This window comes from Stegostoma tigrinum, chromosome 18, assembly GCF_030684315.1.
Source record: "Stegostoma tigrinum isolate sSteTig4 chromosome 18, sSteTig4.hap1, whole genome shotgun sequence".
NCBI classification, from domain to species: Eukaryota; Metazoa; Chordata; class Chondrichthyes; order Orectolobiformes; family Stegostomatidae; genus Stegostoma; species Stegostoma tigrinum.
This window is the reverse complement of record NC_081371.1, coordinates 56,879,016-56,898,342: the sequence shown is the minus strand read 5'-3', so window position 1 is coordinate 56,898,342 and position 19,327 is coordinate 56,879,016. Positions and strand designations below refer to the sequence as shown.

Here is a 19,327-nt window from a genome sequence, read left to right as displayed (position 1 = left end):
GATATGGGCCATCGCTGCTAGTCAGCATTTATTGCCCATTCTTAGTTGCCTTTGAATTGAGCGGCTTGCTAGGCTATTTCAGACGGCAGGTGGAATTTGGAGTCAGATGTAGGCCAGGCCAGATGAGGATGGCAGATTTCCTTCCCTGAACGACATTAGTGAACTTGATGGGTTTTCCCAACAATTGGCAATGGTTTCATTGTCATAATTCAACTCTTAATTCCAGATTATTACTGAATTCAAATTCTACCATTTGTGGCAGGATTTGAATCCAGGTCCCCAGAAGTTTTGGATTAAGAGTTAAAGCAATTAGACCACGAGACCATCACCTCCCCTTATAACCTAAACAAACTAGATTTGTTTTTCTCACAATAGGTGAAACAGATAAACTTTGCCAAGTTGTATTTTAATTCATTTACAACTTGTTATCCATGGTTCAGAAAGATAACTCATAAATTCAGCACAAAGAAAGAAAAATATCTTTATGCAGATTTATTAGGCATTATGCATTTTCTCAATTTTTCCTGTTACAAAAAAAGCCTAGGCCTGTATTTCCAGTAATAATAAGTCAGAAAGGTTATACAGGTTTTCAGTAAACCAGAACATAATTTCCATCTTGCCACAGCAGCTTCACAAGACTGTACAAAAATATGAGCCACTTCATGAATACTCTACATAATTTATCTCATAAAACAAAACAGAACTGATCACCACTCCAAATGAATCATGGTAAGACATTGACAGGTCAATGGACAATCAGCTTTATTGAAAACAGTAGTATGAAATTTATTTTGAACAAGGAAAGGAAATCAAAGTAGTTGTCATTTTATGGCAAACTTACCAATGCTGATGGAAGAATATCCTTAAAAGATGTTCAAGGTAAACTGTTCATCAGGCTCTTTAATGTTGTTTGAATACTCCTGGGTCTATTATACATGTCTCTCCCACTAGGTCAAGCGCTTACTGTCCAGGTATCATATGGCTTATTGTCTGTTTTCCTTAGGACCACAGAAATGACCCATCAAGGACAAATGCAAATATGTAGGAGTGAGTCGGCTGACTCAGTGCCACTGAGCCCTAAGTTCTGACATCTATTAAGTCCAACCCCAAGGAGAGGTTGGTGGAGTGAAGTATTGTCTTTTTCTGAGGTGTCATCAACAATTCTGCGCATCTGGCCCTAGACTTCCAGTGCTCATAGCGATGCCTTCATTTTGCTGAGGACAGTTTAATTTCTCCCCTTAAATCTTCTACCCATGGAATTTCCTTCCTTAGCACCAGCAAAGGTGTCTCTGAAGCCATCACAAACCATTTGATTAAATGCATGTGCAAAAATAAAAGTCTCTCATGTTGTAGAGATTGACTGTTTCACCAGGCATCAAAAACTTACATAAATTTACCAGGGGGTTCCTGATTTACAGTGCATAAAATACTCAAGTGAAAACATCATTTGAGTCATCAAAAACACTCAAACAAGGACAAATCACATCATTGGAAAATCCACTTGCACAAATACCTAGATCTATAAATAAGGTTCCACTTTGGCTAGTTAAATACAAATACCTTTGCTGAGCATTCCTTGTCCATCAGAATGACCACAAGCTTTTATTACAATACAAACATGTTTGTTGAATAATGCAGAAAAGATACAAACTAGTTTTGAAATTCCAGTGTCAAAATTCACTCAAGTTTTTTTGGGATATCAAAACTTCAAAGCATTATCAAACTCAGGAAGCAAGTTTTTTTTTTCCCTATTTCATTTATCTTTTAAAAGCACATCAATTGATAAATGTTAATCATGGTAGATCAGCGGAACTTCTGGGCAACTAATTCAGAAGTCAAAAAGGTACTGTGCAAATGAGTAAGATATTGTATTGTAGTGCAGGGCAACTTTACAATTAAGACTACAAATGCCAAGGAGAGGCTAGTTTAAAACTGAATCTGATTCATTGATAATTCTAGAGATTTTTTAAAAAAGTAACAGAAAAACAACTTTACATTTTAATTCCAAAAATATCAGCTCATAAAAAATTATACACATCGATGAAATCATTAATCAGTATAACAATCTCAGTACCTGGTGCTAGTTCAACAATGCAGTTCACTTTTAAAACCACTTCGCCCTCTCACACCTTTTTGTTTATGCTTGGAAGACAAAGCTATTATTCAAACAACAATTGTTCTGAAATTTCAACAGTATTTGCAAAGCAACATAAGCGATATAACCTTGAAATATTAGAAAAATAGCAATTTATACATGTTGGCGAGGCAAGGCAATAGCTTATTTATTTGGCTGGATCCTGTGAAATGATCCAAAGCTTCAGATCGTCATGAATCTTCCACCTTTGTGAGAGGTAATAATGTATACATTCTACTAATAACTCAGTGAATTAAAGATTCCTGACATATTGCATATCTTTGCAGTTTAAAAGTTAGAATGAAATACGACTAATTAGTTTGAATCAGGTAACATACGAGGCATAATTTTATACCAAATCTTCTGCTCCTTTCATTTGTAAAAGGCTATTCATCACTAGACGAGTAGTCCAGTGGTTCAGTGGTTAACACTGCTGTCTCACAGCGCCAAGAAACTGCGTTCCATTCCACCCAATGGGATGACTGTTTCTGTGGAGTTTGCACGTTCTCCCAGTGTCTGCATGGGCTTCCTCTAGGTGCTCTGGTTTCCTCCCACAGTCCAAAGATATGTAGGTTAGGTGGATTGGCCGTGCTAAATTGCTTGCAGTGCCCAGGGATACATAGGTTAGGTGGATTACCAATGGGAAATGCAGGGATACATTGGGGGGTGGTAGGTCTGGGTGGGATGCCCTTCGGAGGGTCAGTGTTAATGCAATGGGCTGAATGGCCTGCTTCCACACTGTAGGGAAGCTATGATCCTAGATCAAGACTCTGTAATTGGTAGGAATGAGGGATTGGAGGAGGACAAGATAAGAGTCTTGAGCTTTACTCCAGCAATGCAAAACTTTTGAACGAACATCAGTTTAACCAAGCTGTTAAGAAAAGGAGGATGCTTTTACCCCAGCAGCTCAATCCACTGTAGCAGCTAGATGCAACTTCTATGTCTAAAAAGATGAGGCTAACTCTAACAGGCATGTTGTGTAAGTTAGAAAATGCATGCGCATGCTTGGTGTAATATTTGAAAACTATGTACAACCTCAAAGACGAAAGGTTTCCAATGTTTGAGCAAAAGGTACACATTTTCCTAAATTTACTACAGTCAGCAGTTAAAGCGCACTTTGCCTGAAGTATTGTTCTATCGTGCCTTTATTCCCAGCACATCCTATGATTCGGAATAATTTTCTCTCAAGTCCAAGGAGATTTAATGCTGAACCGAAACAATCCTTTGCAAGAGCTGATCTTCAGTTATCTACATATAGTTGTTAACTCCTCATCAGCTCAAATTTCTGGAATCATGCTGTTTTAAAAAGGAAGAGGAATGGCATCTGACTCCCACTGTTTCTGTCCGTTGGAGTGGTTTGTTAGATGTAGAAACCGGTGTTTCTATTCAGAAGCATTGACAGTCCTTGTTAATGGCCACCTGAACTGGGTGGGTTGTGAATCCAGTCAATGACGATAAGAGTCATGCTTCCAATCATGAAGATTATGCCAATGATAAGGAAAATCATAGCCTGGAAAACATGAGGCACAGAAAAAGAAATTAACATTTAATAACTTTTTGCAACTTAGGCCTAAAAACAGCTATTCATTCGTTCAAGTACCACTAGTGATTGTACATTTCAACACAAAATGAGAAACTATTGTGGGATTCCCAACAAATAAAATATTTTAGAAACTAGTACTGGACTTGGGAATCGATACAGGAATCTCCAACCTCAATGATAGGAGAGGCTTCATCATTTTAGCAATTTGTCATCTGGCAAGTAAAAACTACAGAAGGCTGCAGAGATCAAGTGTATTTAAGAAAGAGATAGGTAGGATCTTAAATAGTAAGAGGATCAAGGATAAACAGGGAGAAGACAGGAGAATGAGGTTGAGAGACATATCAGAATGCTGGAGCAGACTCAATGGTCCGAATAACCTAATTCAGCTCCTATATCTTACGCCCTTAAAGGATGTGTTTCTTTAAGATCCTGCAAGACCTAGAAGAGATGTTACACATTTCTGCATTCTGTGGACATTAAATCACTGCTATCTCAGAGAGTGAAGGAGGAGTTTGGCATACTACCCAGCTACAGTGTGTGAGGTATGAAGTTAAATTACAGTCATAAATTTTGAAAATATGCTCCTAGGTGTTGAAATATTGGTCTGTGCAACTCATGACTTTCAAAGTTACCCTAACAAATTCATTACAAATTATTTCGGTTTGAATCATTTACTGACCCCAATCTTTTGCGTGGATTTCATTGATTCTTTTTTCACGAGTCTGATGTAACAGGCTGAAGGGAGTATAAAGATAAGCATTGTAGCTGCAGATGCACCTGGAACACAGGCCAAAAAAAAACCAAAATTAAATGTCTTCAGGCTTCACAGCTGATAAAATGCAATAACACAGCACCAGTCATGCAGCAGTACCCATGAGCTTACCTATAAACCCAAAAATATCCCGAATGTTTGGAACAAATATCACCAGAAGGTTGTCTAAAATTAGCAGGATTGCTCCAATTACAATATGTCGTATCCAGTTGAAGGACCGTCTTGGACATATCAGTTCCTGAATCGATGTTCGGATCTGTAGAGATGAAATACGATGAGCAAAACGTTTCAAACATTTTGCAAACAACGTTACATTGCCACTCACCCCAATCCCTAAAAACAGAGCTAGGGTTCGGGTTCTGTTGGCCTTGGAACAGAAGAATAAAAATTTTGCAGTACCGCATTTCTGTCCTATCCTGGCTCATTTTCAGTGTCAGAAACATGACGATGAAAAAGTTCCTGCACTAATTTAAAACATTCAAAGGAAACCTTTGCTAAATAAAATCAGACTTGGCATACCGAATGCAACTTTGCCTCAATGCTTTTAGCATGTAAGCCATTAAATGAGTAGGAGGTTATCTACTTCTGTAGCAAAAAACAGGAAGGCAAGTTATTATCTGAATGGCAATAGATTGGGAAATTGGAAGTTCCAATAGACCTGGGTGTAACCCAAGGGAAAGTGAACAAAGGTGAAGACGACAAATGGTGTTCATAGCGATAGGATTAGAGTACAGGAGGATGGATGTGTTGCTGCAATTGTACAGTGCCTTGATGAAACCAACTGGAGTACTGGCCTCCCTATCTGAAGAAAGATGTTCTGGCTATGGAGGGAATGATTCCTGGGATGGCAAGACTGAATACAAAGAGGCGCTGGATTGGTTAGGACTTCGTTCACTGGAGTTGTTTTCAAGAAGTTAGATATAGTTCTCAGAGCTAAAGGGAACAAAGGGTCTGGGGATAAAGCAGGACTGGGTATCGAGCCGAATGATCAAATTTGATGATCCTGAATGGTACAGCAGTTTGAAGGGCTGAAGGCCCTGCTTCTGATTCTAGTTTATATTATGAGACTGCAAGAGCAACTAAAATCTGAAAACAATGGTCATATTTCACAGGTTTCATGAAAACATCATATTGACAGAAGTATTCATGCTTTTAGTGAAAGTGAATGCATTGAGACAGCAATATGTCATCTACTCCTTGGAATGTGCTCCACTATTCAATAAGGTCATGGCTGATTGGTGATCTCACTCCCAATACTTGCCCTTAGTCCATCTCGCAGAACACTTCTGGCTAACAAGAAAAAAAATCAATCTTAGGTTTTAAAGTTAACAACTGATGTTGTGCTCATTATTGTTGTGAAAGACAGTTCCAAATTTCTACTACAATTTCAAAATGTGTGTCTCCCTTCTAAATGGTCTTGCTCTAATTTTTGAAGGAGGCCCTAGAGTGTCCACTGGTGGAATATCTGTGTAACAAAGTTGTCTCTCATAATTAACAGACAAGCTGTTTGCTGGATCTGAACATTTATTTCAGATAAGCATCGAAGGGACTGTGGAGTAGTGTGTATCCTAAAGTTCTGTAGGCACTCTCCTGATCTCTCAGTGGAGGTATGGCAGGAGAATAGCCATAAAATTTCAGAAGGGAAGATAACAAACCCATTGTTCAGTGGTTTTGTAGCTGATTAAAAGCAGAATTGGATACTGAGAGATTTGACAGCATACCTAACTTTAAATTTATAAAAAAAAGTTAAAATTGTGAGTGACAGGTTTCCCCACTCGTGCAGATTACGAGACTAAATAAAGCCTTGTATGCAGCGTAAAGATAGCACTGAACTTTATTTGAACCACCTAACAGGAATACCAATGTGAAGTCTGAAGCAGTTGGAATGAATCAGTTGTAATGAATACACAGAAATACACAGCACAAAATTATTTAAGTACAGCAGTAGCTGCTGGCGTAAAGGAAAATATCTCAATGTGGACTGAGAAGACATTTTTGTCTGTTGAAGGCTGTGATCATAAAAATGAAATATTTTCTTTTGGGATAACTGGTGCACTTTAGAATAAATTGCATCCTTTATATGTAAAATTGCCAGCACGAAAGAGTCACTTACAAACTTTTTCACTCCTCTAAGGACAGACTCGATGGTATTCACCAACTGTTGCTCTCGTTTTGAATGTAAATTACTAAAAAGATGGCTAAACATTGTTGCATAATGAAGTTTCTCCATCTTAATAATTCTAGCCAGATAATTCTCTTGTTGGAGTAGCACACTACTAAATTTCATTCTAACATTTTGAGCAGTTTATATGTTAATGCACCTCTTTTGCAACTTCAACACAATTGTTTTACAACTGAAAACCTAAAATTGTCCTTCTTACTCAGATACAATTGAATTAGAAAAATGGTTTACTGTTGAAAACTGTAGAAGCATGAATGAATGAACGAACAAGAACTCTGCAGTAGACTTGAATCTTACAATTTATCTCCAACCTCCTCAAAAGCATTGGCATTTCCCAATGATGAACTCACCACTGCAACAATATCCCATTTAAAAACAATGCATCCTTTGTGGCCTATAGTACTTCAGTATCATTCATTGCTTCCCCAAAGTGTTTAATAGCCTCTCCCTCGTAGCCCACTTCCGCTAAACCTCTTCGTGTGTCTTCTGCTGTTGCCTGTGCAATTATAGCTGGTGAAATACAAACATTTTCTCTCTGCCCCTCCTCGAGTGCTCGAAATTCTTTGGCCTCCTTCATTTCTTCACTTTCAAATTGCTGTAAGTTTGGAGTCAGTTTCCACAAGCCCATTGTAATCATCCAGTTTGCCCTTTCCACCATCCTGACTGCCCTTGCTGCCTGACATTAACTTGTGGACAGGACCAGAACTCCATTTGTGGCAACTACTCCTCTCTCCAAGGATGAGAAGGCAGAAACTATTTTATTCAGACTTGAGCTGCCACTCAGTCTTTGCCACTGACAGCCCCTCAGCCTTTGCTGCTTACCCAAGTCAACCTCAGTATCTGACTGCCACAGAATCCAATCCTCTATCCATTCGCTGTCTTCTTTCCACCTCTGTATTACCATCCAGGTCTGCTGTCACCCACACTTTTGTTCTTTCTCCTCAACTGCTCCAATTGATCCACCCATCAAACATCCTTCACAAGCTTGATGAAGAGTCGTGTAGATTCGAAGCATCAGTTTACTTTCGTTCCATGGATGCTGCCTGATCTGCTGTGACCTCCAGCATTTTTTATTTTCACTTCATAATCTCTAACTTGTCTAAATCTGTGCTTCCCCTTTCAGGACGGCTCACCACATCACCACTGATTTTTATCTTGGACCCCAACTCATCAATTTGTGACCCCTCAAAAAAATTTCCTTGGTTTCAGACTCTCCAAACATTGAACAGCTTCTCGTCCCAGCTTCTGCCCTCTCATGTTATACTTCTGGACATATCTTTTCCCTGTTCCAAAGCATTTAGTTGTAAAATTCCCTTTCTCACCCTCAGCACCTTACAGCTTCCCTTGACTATAAAAGTCTATATTACAAAATATCCTTTAATCATCCATGCTCTTCGTTATCTCTCCTAACTCCCCTATGTGCTGCTCATTTAAACATCTGGTTCCAATTTCTCTGTTGCATACAGAATTTACTCGGGTAAAGGTATTACTTTATCCTAGATGGTTATTGCTTTATGAAGCCTATATTTCTCCTAATTAAACTCAAGAGGATGCCCACTCAGAACTGGTCGTTCTTGTGAATTACGTGACATGGTGTAAGGACAGAGCTCTTCTGGCAATGAAGAAAAGGCACAATTCAAGGAAAGCTTCAGCAAACTTATCCTGAAATACTGTCAGCTTTTTCTGACAAAGAGTGCTACAACAAAACATTGATTTAACTATTGTTGCAATTTTGCAATTTCCAATTTTTAAAGTAAATGACAGCAGGCCATGCCAGTAGTTTATTACCTATTTTATGTATAAATCCTTAAAATCTATTTAGATCACAATCTGACTTGCGAGTCTATTAGCTCAGTGTAATGCTGTTTGAAGAAACATCTGAAAAGGTGTATAAGGGATGGTTGTTAACAGGAACAGGAGAGCAGGGTAGTAAGCAATGTTTCAAAGATGACGGCAACCAATAGCATCTTAAAATGATCCGATTTTGTGATACAACTGCAATGGTTCTGAGAAACATTACAGTTGAACTCACTCCACATTCTGCCTTATAAGCCCCGATTGGAAGAACTACCTCTTACTAATAAGATCTCAAATCGTACAGCAAAAAGAGTGATAACATCATCTTTACAGATCATGTGACCGTAGGTAGCGAAGAAGCCTTCTTGTAAAAGTTAAAGTCTGCATGACCAAAACATTATACAATGGTCCAGATTGCTAAAGGTTCACCTTGTTGTCACACACATTTTAATCTTTGTCCACGGCAAGACCCTAATCAGATGCTAGTCTTTTCTATTTTGAATGAATTATTCCAAAGCAAGTTGATTCTGTTATCATGCAAATGGGATAATTAACAGTACCAATATCAGTTTAATTTGTTTCATTAAAGGTCATTGCAGAATTAAGATTAGAAAGTTCATGCAGATGTCATTCCCATTAGGCTGAACATACTTATTTCTCGGATTATGGATGGATTTTGCAACTAAATTAAAGCAAATTATCAATGAAGGTTAGTTCATCAAAAGCACCTTTATTTTGTCAGTGATGGGAAAATTAAATGCCTTTCTCTGTAGATCTGCCCTAAGCTATGTGTGGCAGAGTTGTGTAATCCTTCTGCTCAATTCAACATCAGCAGAGTACCTGGAATAGGAATTCCTGTGTTTCCCACACTAGTCATGTTATATTCTTGGGGTGATATTACCGTATTGTTCCAAAGGTACAGTTCATTAACACTCAAAGCTATTTCACTTGCCTCACCACCTGAAGAAACTTCCATCCCATCGCTTTGGCAGGATTTGAATCAAGGATGCAGGATAATGTGTTACTTCTGGCCAGTCCTCAAACAAATAGGGCTTTTAATGGCCACAAGGTTTTGCTAATCCCACAGTAACTGACCACGAGACAAGTAACTAGAATGGAACGTGATGAATATCTGCAAGGCTAGTGATTTGTTTTAAGAATGTAAAAGGAAGAGGAATATCCAAGGATTCTCCAAATATCGTGGCTTTTAGAAACGTCTGAAAAGTAATGATTTATGAAGTCTAAGCTACTTAAAGAATAAAGAACAGTACAGAGCAGGAACGGCCCATCAAGCCTGCAGTGACACATGATGCCTATCTAAACTAAAATCCTTTTGACTTGAATGTGGTACATATCTCTCTAAACCCCGCCTAATCGTCTATTCCTTAAATGTCTCCTAAGCTTTGCTACTGTACCTGCTTCTACCACCTCCTCTGAATCCTATTTCAGGCACTTATCAATTTTTGTGAAAAAAACAACTTCCCTCACATCTCCTTTAAATCTTTTCCCTTTTATCTTAAACCTATGTCCACGAGTAATTAACGTTTATATTCTGGGAAAAAAAAACAGACTATCCATGCCTCTCAGTAGTTTATAAAATTACTATCAGGTCACACTTCATCCTTCGACAATTAAGTGAAAGCAAACCAAGTTTTTCCAATCTCTCCTCATAGCTAATACACTTCAAACCAGGCAACATGCTGGTAAACTCTTTGACAGTCCCTCTGGTAGTGTGGTAACCAGAACTGTACGCAATATTCCAAATGTGGCTATTTGTCCTATTGGCTGCAACATGACTTGTCAATTTTTATACTCTATACTACAAACAACAAGGATCCCAGCTCTGATCTTCGCAGCACACCACTGGTCATGGATCTCCAGACTATCCATCTCACCAGCTTACCGTGGATCCCATGTGACTTCACCCTCTCCCTGCCATGAGGGACCTTGTCAAAGACCTTGTTAAAGTCTGTGTGGACAATATCTATCTCCCTGCCCTCATCTTTGTCACTTCCTCAAAAAACACAAACCAAGCTTGAGAGACAGGACTTCCCATGCACAAGGCTACACTGCCTGTTGCTGATACATTTATACATATTTCATTCTGTCTGACTGCATTTTCTGATGAGATCACTACACACCATTTATTGTTTTGGTATATTTCCTGCATTTAACCACTTTACCTCCTCAGCAAGTAATACTTATGATCAAGTACACTTTTCTTATGGTCTCACCATCTATATGCTGCATTTAACTCTGTAATTAACCTACATGCCAGTGACCATAATTCTAAAGACATCTGTTATTTGTAAAACATATTTTGTCATCGTGATCATAGGTGGCACTATCAAAATGCAATTCTTTTATTTACAGTGGTCCTTACCCTAACAAACCTGCTCTGAAAGAATTTATTTGAATATCAAAAACAAAGTCAAAGTTTAGAGATAACACAGTGTGGAGCTGGAGGAACACAGCAGGCCAGGGAGCATCAGAGGAGCAGGAAAGCTGGCATTTTGGGTCGGGACCCTTCTACGGATCCAGCCCCATACTGTGTCATCTCTGACTCCAGCATCTGCAGTCCTTACTATCTCAAACTGGAGAGATCCTGAAATCAAACATGTTCAGCCAAAGCTAGCATTATAGCAAAGAGGAGATGTACAGGATGCTACAGTTTAGCAACACCAACGTATACTTAAACTGAAACAGATGTCAATAAATCATAAAAAGTTCAATGAGTTCTATCCAAGGTGGAGTGAACAGTAACGTAGGCTTGTCATCATTATGAAAACCTGGGATTGCGAGAGTGAGGACGATTGTGTTGCCTTATTTGGCTTACCCAGAATTCCCAAGCTGAAGTGAGCTGGCCTGCAGGCCTAAAGCAGAAAGTTGAAGCTGCCAGCATGAAAAACACAAGCCACCACCGTGGCTGACCCTGGCAGGAAGTGCAAGAAAGAGATTTGAAGAGTCATTGCCCTTCCCACCTGTTGGATCAAACCAGAGTGAGAACTCACATAAAACACCTGTCAGGACAGGCCCAAACAGCCAGATTCATTTAGTTGTTAATCAATTATAAAAAGCTTCCATGCTAATGTTCTCTTTTCCTTAAACATTCAGCTGCTAGACAACCGCCTGTTGCCAACGGTTTCAGTTTATAAACTGAACAGCACAATTTTATCCAAGTTATTTGCTTCACACTGGGGAAAATGGTCTTCAATGTTACTACTCATTAGTGGTTCAATAAGGTTTACAAAAATGTGCTTGATGTTGTTTTTCAGAAAGCTGGATCTGATACACAGATGAGATGTAACTGGCCAGAACCAGCTCACACTCTGGCCAGTCTTAAGATGCTAATTGTTTTGGAGGGACAGGACAGTCTGAGTCAGAGCAGTAATGTGACTGAATAGAGAAAACTGCAAATTTGAGGCTCAATCCACCACTGCCTGGCCCTGGGAAAATACAATGCTTGTGAAGGGAGTGACTTCTTCAAAGCTCCCAGAGCGGACTTGATTAAAATGGACCTGCTCGGAATCCATGGAGGCTCCTCCAAGTCACCAGAAAGGCAAGAAACCCCAGCAGATTTTAACAAAACATGATTAATTGTCAAGCCATATTTTTATAAGTATTCAAGAACATTTTGGAAACATCTACACTTCACAAACTTCCGTTAGCTTTAAACATGCCTTTATTATAAGCCTGATCCCTCAAATTCTAATATAAGAACAGATTTTTACTGCATATTATAGTTATTAAGTAACATCAACTCAAATGTTAACAGCTAGTGATGCATAAGTTTACACAGTGAAGAAGTAACTTCAACGAATTTCCTTGGTAGAGGACAACTTATTGAACACATGCTATTATTTTCTAGGTTAACAGTGCGTACTATTGTATCCAACTCACCCTGCAGCTTGTAAATTGAGCCATTATTAGATACTCAGGGTAAAGGATAAGGGAAGGGGGCAGTGGTGGGAGGAGCCGAGTGGAGAGGAGGCCCAAAGGTTTCCTGGAGATGGGGCCTGGAAAAGTATGCATTCTCCCACCAGAGTCAAGTTTAGGAATTACGGAATCCGGAATAGGTGTAGATAAGTAATGACAGAAGAGTGCCAAGATGTATTTCCCAATTTCCACTCCAGTATGTCACGAATGCAGTGTTCTGCTGTATCAACTTTGCTGCAATTGTCCAAATTTGTTTGTGGACCACACAGCTCAAGCTCAATGTTTCCCGACCTGGGTTAGATTTGAACTGAGAACTTGTGGGATGAGAGGAATTTATTAAAGGTACAAGCCCAGGGAACACATTCTTTAGAAGTGTCGTGTTCTGATGGACATTTTGAACAAATGTGCCAACTTCAAATTCCCTAGAAATCATTCCAAATTTCAATGTTGAGCAGATGGGGCACCTTGCTGAGCGTTAGCAGTGACGATGAATGGATGGGTTCTTTTCTCCACCAAACTGCCCACGCCCCCCCCCAACCCCCAACTGCCAACAATGTCAAAATTATCCAAAAATGTAACAAAACAAAAAAATAGCCATTTGGGCTTCAATGTTGGGTCACCATGAGCCATTCCCCTTACTCACCGGGAAAAGTACAATAGGTACTGTCAATGTGACTGCTACCAGGACAGCCAGGCGGACGCACAACAGTAACACATCAAAATGGTATACTTTCGTGAAAGTATGAAGCAGCTCTGTTTCAACTTGCCCTGCACCGGAGGAGAAAGGAAGAAATACACAGTCACAATCTGGAAGCAAAGAGATCAACTGAGCACCAAACAGTGGCACTTTCTTACAGTAATTGGCATTTTGCAAGTTCCATTAATTGCAGCACTAGACTGATGGTTCAGGCTTTGCTTTTAATTAAAAAAAAATTGGATTATCAAATTCAGCAGATTTTGCATCAGCGTTCCTTTTCTGACTCACCATAAAAGGTCAGGTACCCAAAAAGAGCAGCCAGTAGGTACATGATGAACATCGCAGCAATTGACACATTGGATACATGTTGCATTTTCTTTTGAGAGCGACTGAAAGGTAAGCAGAATTGTTTTTTTTAATTGTTTACATGCCAGACTTGCTAACGCAATGAAAGATAAATTTTATTCCCCATTCTAAGACCTCCCTGGGCACTTGCAGATCATATGTTGGCAGAGCTGCTCATGTGAAGTGCTATAAAAATGCTCAGTATGGCAGCTACCATGGAGAGAGAAAGTTAACCTCTTCATGCCAAAGATCTTTCAACAGATCTCATCAGACCTGACTGATGGTTAACTCTGAGAATAACCTGGTCAGTTTAGTTGCTCTCTCCCTGTCACTGCAGATTATTTTCAGCATTTCTCTTTCAGTCTCCCAGTTCCAGTTATTGGTTTTGTATGAAGATAGGAGATGAAGGGAATATTTTTTGATTCATTCGCTACATGTGAGCATCACTGGCCAGGCCAGCATCAACTGGCCAACCTGAAATGCCCAGAGGGTAGCTAAGAGTTAACCACATTGCTGTGGGACTGGAGTCACATTGTAAGGAAGTTAGATTTCCCTCCTGAAAGGACATCAGTGAACCGGATGGGCTTTCCCCCAATAGTCAACATCACTTTCATGGTGATCATTAGACTCTTAGTTTCCGATTTTTATTGAATATGTATTTCACCATCTGCCACAAGAGGATTACAAACTCAGTGCCCCAGATGATTACTTGGGTTCCTGGGTTAATAGTCCAGCAATAATAATTACTAGGCCATAACCTCACCATTTAAGTAAATTTAAGAAGCCATAACTTCTTCAGTTTTCTTTTGAACAGAACATGGGGGAAGTATTCAAGATAGTCAAGGTGTTTTCCCCAAGGTAACGGAGTCCAAAACTAGAGGGGCATAGGTTTAAGGTGAGAGGAGAAAGATTTAAAAGGGCCCTAAGGAGCAACATTTTCACACAGAGGGTGGTGAGTGTATGGAATGAGCTGCCAGAGGAAGTGGTGGAGGCTGGTACAATTACAACATTTAAAAGGCATCTGGATGGGTATATGACTAGGAAGGGGTGAGAGGGATACGGGACAAATGTGAGTAGATTTATTTAGGATATCTGGTCGGTATGGATGAGTTGGACTGAAGAGTCTGTTTCCACACTGTATATCTCTACGACTCTATTCCCTTCAGGATTTAAACCCGCATTTTGGTGAGGGACATTTACTCATTGCAATGGTAAAGGACTGTGAGAGGATCCTACCCTTTAAGTTCACTGTAGATTGGAAGTACCTCAGGATGGCACACAAATGAAAAGGCAAGAATGGGAATGGTGTACGACGTCTGAAAAAGAAATGAAAAGAACCTCATGAGGTTCTGAACAGTCATAGAGGGGAACTGTTCCCTCATGATGGTTAAAGTCTGACATACCTGAGAGTTGAATACCAGGTATTTTGGTTTGCACATGTCAGCTTCAAAATGGGCTTCGTAACTGACCCCATTGGTGCGGATGAGAGCATGATCTTCATCTTCTGCTGCTGTGTGTCCATTAATGTAGGGCGTCATAAGATTCAGTTCGTGATCAGCGGTTATATTACGGATCACTGGATAATCAGTTATCCAGTGGCCTGTGGTGTTTGTCAATGCTGTGAAGTTTCCTAAGTGATGATCCAATGCAAGCAACGGGCAGGGAATCTGAAATTTCTTATATATGACCTGGAAGAATATTTCAGTAGGTTTATTTTAAAGCATGAATGTTTTGTGCTAAAATATACAGTACAAATATAGTTAAGGTGTGGAGCAATCCTCCGTATTACAAATAAAAATGGAATTACACGTGGGGGCCAGTAGCCATGGTTAAAAATTGGAGGAATGAGCCCATCTGCACCAGTCTGGGAATGATGATTAGATCAGAAACGATTTTCAGATTGAGTTTACTATTACTTCAAGTAACCAATGTCAAAGCATGGACACTGTATGGACCTGATGGATTGAAGGGCCTTTTTCAGTGCTGTAGACCTTTATGACTATGGGAGGAGGTTACTGGGAAGGTAGGTCTGTGATTACATGGTGGTAGGTTCCAGTGACGGGGCCAGGATGCCAGGTTCATCACAATGTGGCAATAGGAAAGACACAGGGCGGGGGCAACCACCTTGGGACCAGGAGGCTTCCACTAGCCAGAGGGTGCCTGGCCAGGAGCTCTTCCCTTCCCAAGTAGGCAATAAATCCATTAGGCAACACTAAGGCCTGACTCCCACTGCTGCATCTTAAGCCCCATTAGTGGCACGGTGGCACAGTGGTTAGCACCGCTGGCTCACAGCACCAGGGACCCAGGTTCTGTTTCAGCCTCGGGTGACTGTCTGTGCAGAGTTTGCACGTTCTTGCTGTGCCTACTTGGGTTGCCTTCCATAGTCCAAAAATGTACAGGCCGATTGGCTGTGCTAAACTACCCATTGTGTCAATGGTGTGAAATGCAGGATAGGGTTGGGGTTGGATGTGGGTGGGATGCTCTTCAGAGGGCTGTTGTGCACTTGATGGGCTGAATAGCCTACTGCCACACTGTAGGGATTCTATGATTCTATGAATAGCGTCACCTGACAGTCTCAATTAGTCCAGAGACTAATTGCTCAACACCCTTATCACTGTGGATAAAATTCCGGAGAATATACTGGAATAGTAACATTCATTTGTGTAACCCCTTTATCATTGGGGACAGATAAACAGTGTGTTTTCTGCAGATGTCTCGCATGATTTACATGGTAATGTCTTCCAGGCAGAGAATCCAAGTAAAGGAGAAACCCTCTTTCCTGTCTGGCACGGTTCATCCGAGAGACTGGTTACAAATTATGAGTGGGAGACATTGAACCTGGACAGTAATACTGAGCCTGGTATGTTATTGTTTTAAACTGCAATTCACAAGGATTTCATAGAACCATACAGTGCAGCAAAGGTCCTTTGACACATTAGGTCTACACTGTTAAAAAACTAAATCAACATTAGCTCCACTTTCCAGCAGTTATTGTTCTCTATGGTCACTATTTATAGGAACCTCGTCTATTTTGCTGCTGTTGATGCAGGCTTTGAGGATCAGTTAGCTCAGTGGGCTGGATGGCTGGTTTGCAATGCAGAGTTACATTCACAGCATGGGTTCAATTCCTGCAATAGTTGGGGTTGCCAGAGAAGGGCTCCCTTTCTCAATCTCTCTACACATCTGAATCACGGTGCCCCTCAAGTCAAATGTCCATCAGTTGTCTCTCTGTAATGAGACAGCCACCCTGTGCGGGTCCAGTAGGCCTCTGGTGACTTGACCTTTGTTACAAATTCCTGCTTTTTATCACATACCCTATCACAAAGGGCTGGGCCTCTTCTGGAACAGACCTTAAGCTGACATGAATTGGCAGATTGCTTGTCACTCTGCTTCCAGAAGAGAACTTGCCCATTCTACAGCTCGCCTTAGTTTATTGTATAAGGTACTCAGTCCGTACTTACAACACAAACGAAGAAAACCATACAAGAGAGAGAAAATCCACTTGTGTAACCAAGGTACCCTGTACAGGGAGAATCAAAATAAATGATTGGAAGTTTTTTTTATTGCTTCCATGACAATACCAACCACATTTGAAGAAGAATGCCTGAGTATATGGTTAGTGAACAATGTGATTATGCCACTAAAATAAAACAAATTATCAGTCATTTCTTAGCAAGTTCAATGGGTTATGTTATATAAATAGAATGACAGAGAACATACAGCATTTATTCGTACCTTCTCCTACCCATCCTCATCCATTCCCTCCTCTCTCTCATGCTTATTTAGTCTTAAGCTTACAGAGGTCAAGGAGCAGTGCCACGAAAGCTTGTAATTTCAAATAAGCCTGTTGGACTATAACCTGGTGTCATGTGACTTCTGACTATGTCCACTCCAATCCAACACCAGCACATCCACATCAAATTTAGCCTTCACTTAGATGCATCCATTGTATTTACCTCAATTATTCAACTGTTGTGGGAGTGAGTTCCAAATTCTCACCACAAACTGAGTAAAGAACTTTTTCTGAATTCCTCACCCGGTTGCTGCTAGTTTTCCTGTTCCCACAAGTTAGAAGCGCTCTCTCTGTATTTACACTGTCAAAATCTCTTAAAGACCTCTATTAACCCACCTCCTCAGCTTTCCCTCTTCAAGAGAAGAGAGACTGAGCCTGCAATCCTATGTCTTGCTCTTGATAATTGCTGCAAATTTGTTAAAACAGATCTTGAAACTGAAAATATATTTTGATACACAAAAAAATCAAAGGACTGTGGATGCTGGAGAAACTCAGCAGGTCTGGCAGCATCTGTGGAGGGAAGGCAGAGTCAGCATTTTGTGTCCAGTGACCCTGCTTCAAAATATATTTTGATACTTCTTTCTACTGGGACAAAATATAATAACTGGACAAGTGCGACTACTGTGCTTTTATTATGTACTATCATTGGGCAACAAGGTTTGTATTAACAACAAGATGCTGATATGTGCAAAGCAACTTGCAAAAGTTAACTTTACAACATGTATTTACAGATGAGAAGCAGTAACTTTGAAATCCTGGGATTAAAAAAACAGGGACCTCACTAAATTATTTGAGACCTATTCTTTCTGATGCTTCATTTCAATTACGAAATCCCAGAAAGACACTTAAATCAGTTTCTGTTAACGCAGTGCACACAATTTAATTTAGTTTAATTTAGCATTCCATTTGGTGCTGTCAGTACAAACTGCAGAAATAAAATCGGAGACCATACAGGTATATTGTACAGGAATTATAACCTACCTAAGTTCTTGAGAAATGTGAGAGGCAGAATAATGCATAGCGACACAAGTACAACAAGGTAGTTGCCATTTGTATACCACACTCTGGAACAGAAAATTTATTTGCATCAAAAACAAGGCAAAAGATCAAGGAAAGTTGTCATGCTTCAGTTCAACTTGCTTTATACCTTTTCTCCATGAATGCATCGCAAATGCTAACATAAAAACATGCTGCACAGATCCCATGACAAAAATATTCAGAGACCCACTGTAGCTAACAATTTTGCAGGTTAAATATTTTGCTCGCTATGTATGACTTGAAACTGGGTGTTGCCTTGTTCATACATAGGTCATTGTGGTGCACGGCACTGTGTCAGATCCTGGGTTGTACACTCCGTCTGCTAATAACTTGATTCTGCTCTTGTTCTAGTCTGAACTCAACAACTAAAGCAACTGGCCCAGATGGAGTCCCTGGCTGTGCACTCAGATGTCGTGTGGAGCTGGTTGGAGTATTGCAGACATCTTTAACCGCTCCTTACTTCAATCTGAAGCCTGCCTCCCCACCCACCAACCCCCCAACCGTACCGTTTCAAGAAGACCACCATCATCCAGGTGGCAAAGGAACACGATGTAGTGTGCCTCAATAATTATGAAGTGCTTTGAGAGGTTAGTCATGGCTCACATCAACTCCAGCCTGCTCAATTGCCTTGATCCTTTGCAATTTGCCTCCCGGTGCAATAGGGCCAAAGTAGACACCATCTCCCTAGCCCTGCACTCAACTCTGGAACATCTGGAGAACAACGATACCTACATCAGGCTGCTAATTATTGGCTACAGCTCATTCTTCAAGACCACAATTCCAAACAAACTCATTTCCAAACTCTGAGACCTAGGCCTCGGCTCCCCGCGCTGTAACTGGATCTTCGACTTCCTGACTCACAGACCGCAATCCGTATGGATAGGTGACAACACCTCCTCCACCATAATCTTCAACACCGACACCCCAAAAGGCTGAGCTAAATGCCCCCCTACTTTACTCTCTACAATTCCACCCCAGTTCCTTTACAAGTTTGCTGATGACACCACCGTTGTGGGTCAGATCTCAGACAATGATGAGACATGTTGTATCTATGACAATCTATTCATCGATGTCAGCAAAACTAGGAGCT

The 19,327-nt window shown here is 40.3% G+C and overlaps 1 protein-coding gene across 4 annotated transcripts in view; it reads right to left on the bottom strand.

The window, feature by feature from the left end:
- Positions 1–1,576: 1,576 nt before the first annotated feature.
- slc38a4 (solute carrier family 38 member 4) overlaps positions 1,577–19,327 on the bottom strand; it is a 79,583-nt gene continuing 61,832 nt past the window's right edge. For all 4 annotated transcript variants that reach the window (XM_048549496.2, XM_048549495.2, XM_059652557.1 and 1 more), the window contains 9 exons: positions 18,181–18,263; positions 16,868–16,926; positions 14,810–15,094; positions 14,643–14,722; positions 13,350–13,450; positions 13,008–13,132; positions 4,561–4,705; positions 4,357–4,454; positions 1,577–3,644 (listed from right to left, as the gene is read on the bottom strand). In XM_048549496.2, the coding sequence (XP_048405453.1) occupies positions 3,543–3,644; positions 4,357–4,454; positions 4,561–4,705; positions 13,008–13,132; positions 13,350–13,450; positions 14,643–14,722; positions 14,810–15,094; positions 16,868–16,926; positions 18,181–18,263 (1,078 nt within the window). In that variant the 3' untranslated portion in view covers positions 1,577–3,542. The remainder of the gene's footprint in view (positions 3,645–4,356; positions 4,455–4,560; positions 4,706–13,007; positions 13,133–13,349; positions 13,451–14,642; positions 14,723–14,809; positions 15,095–16,867; positions 16,927–18,180; positions 18,264–19,327) is intronic.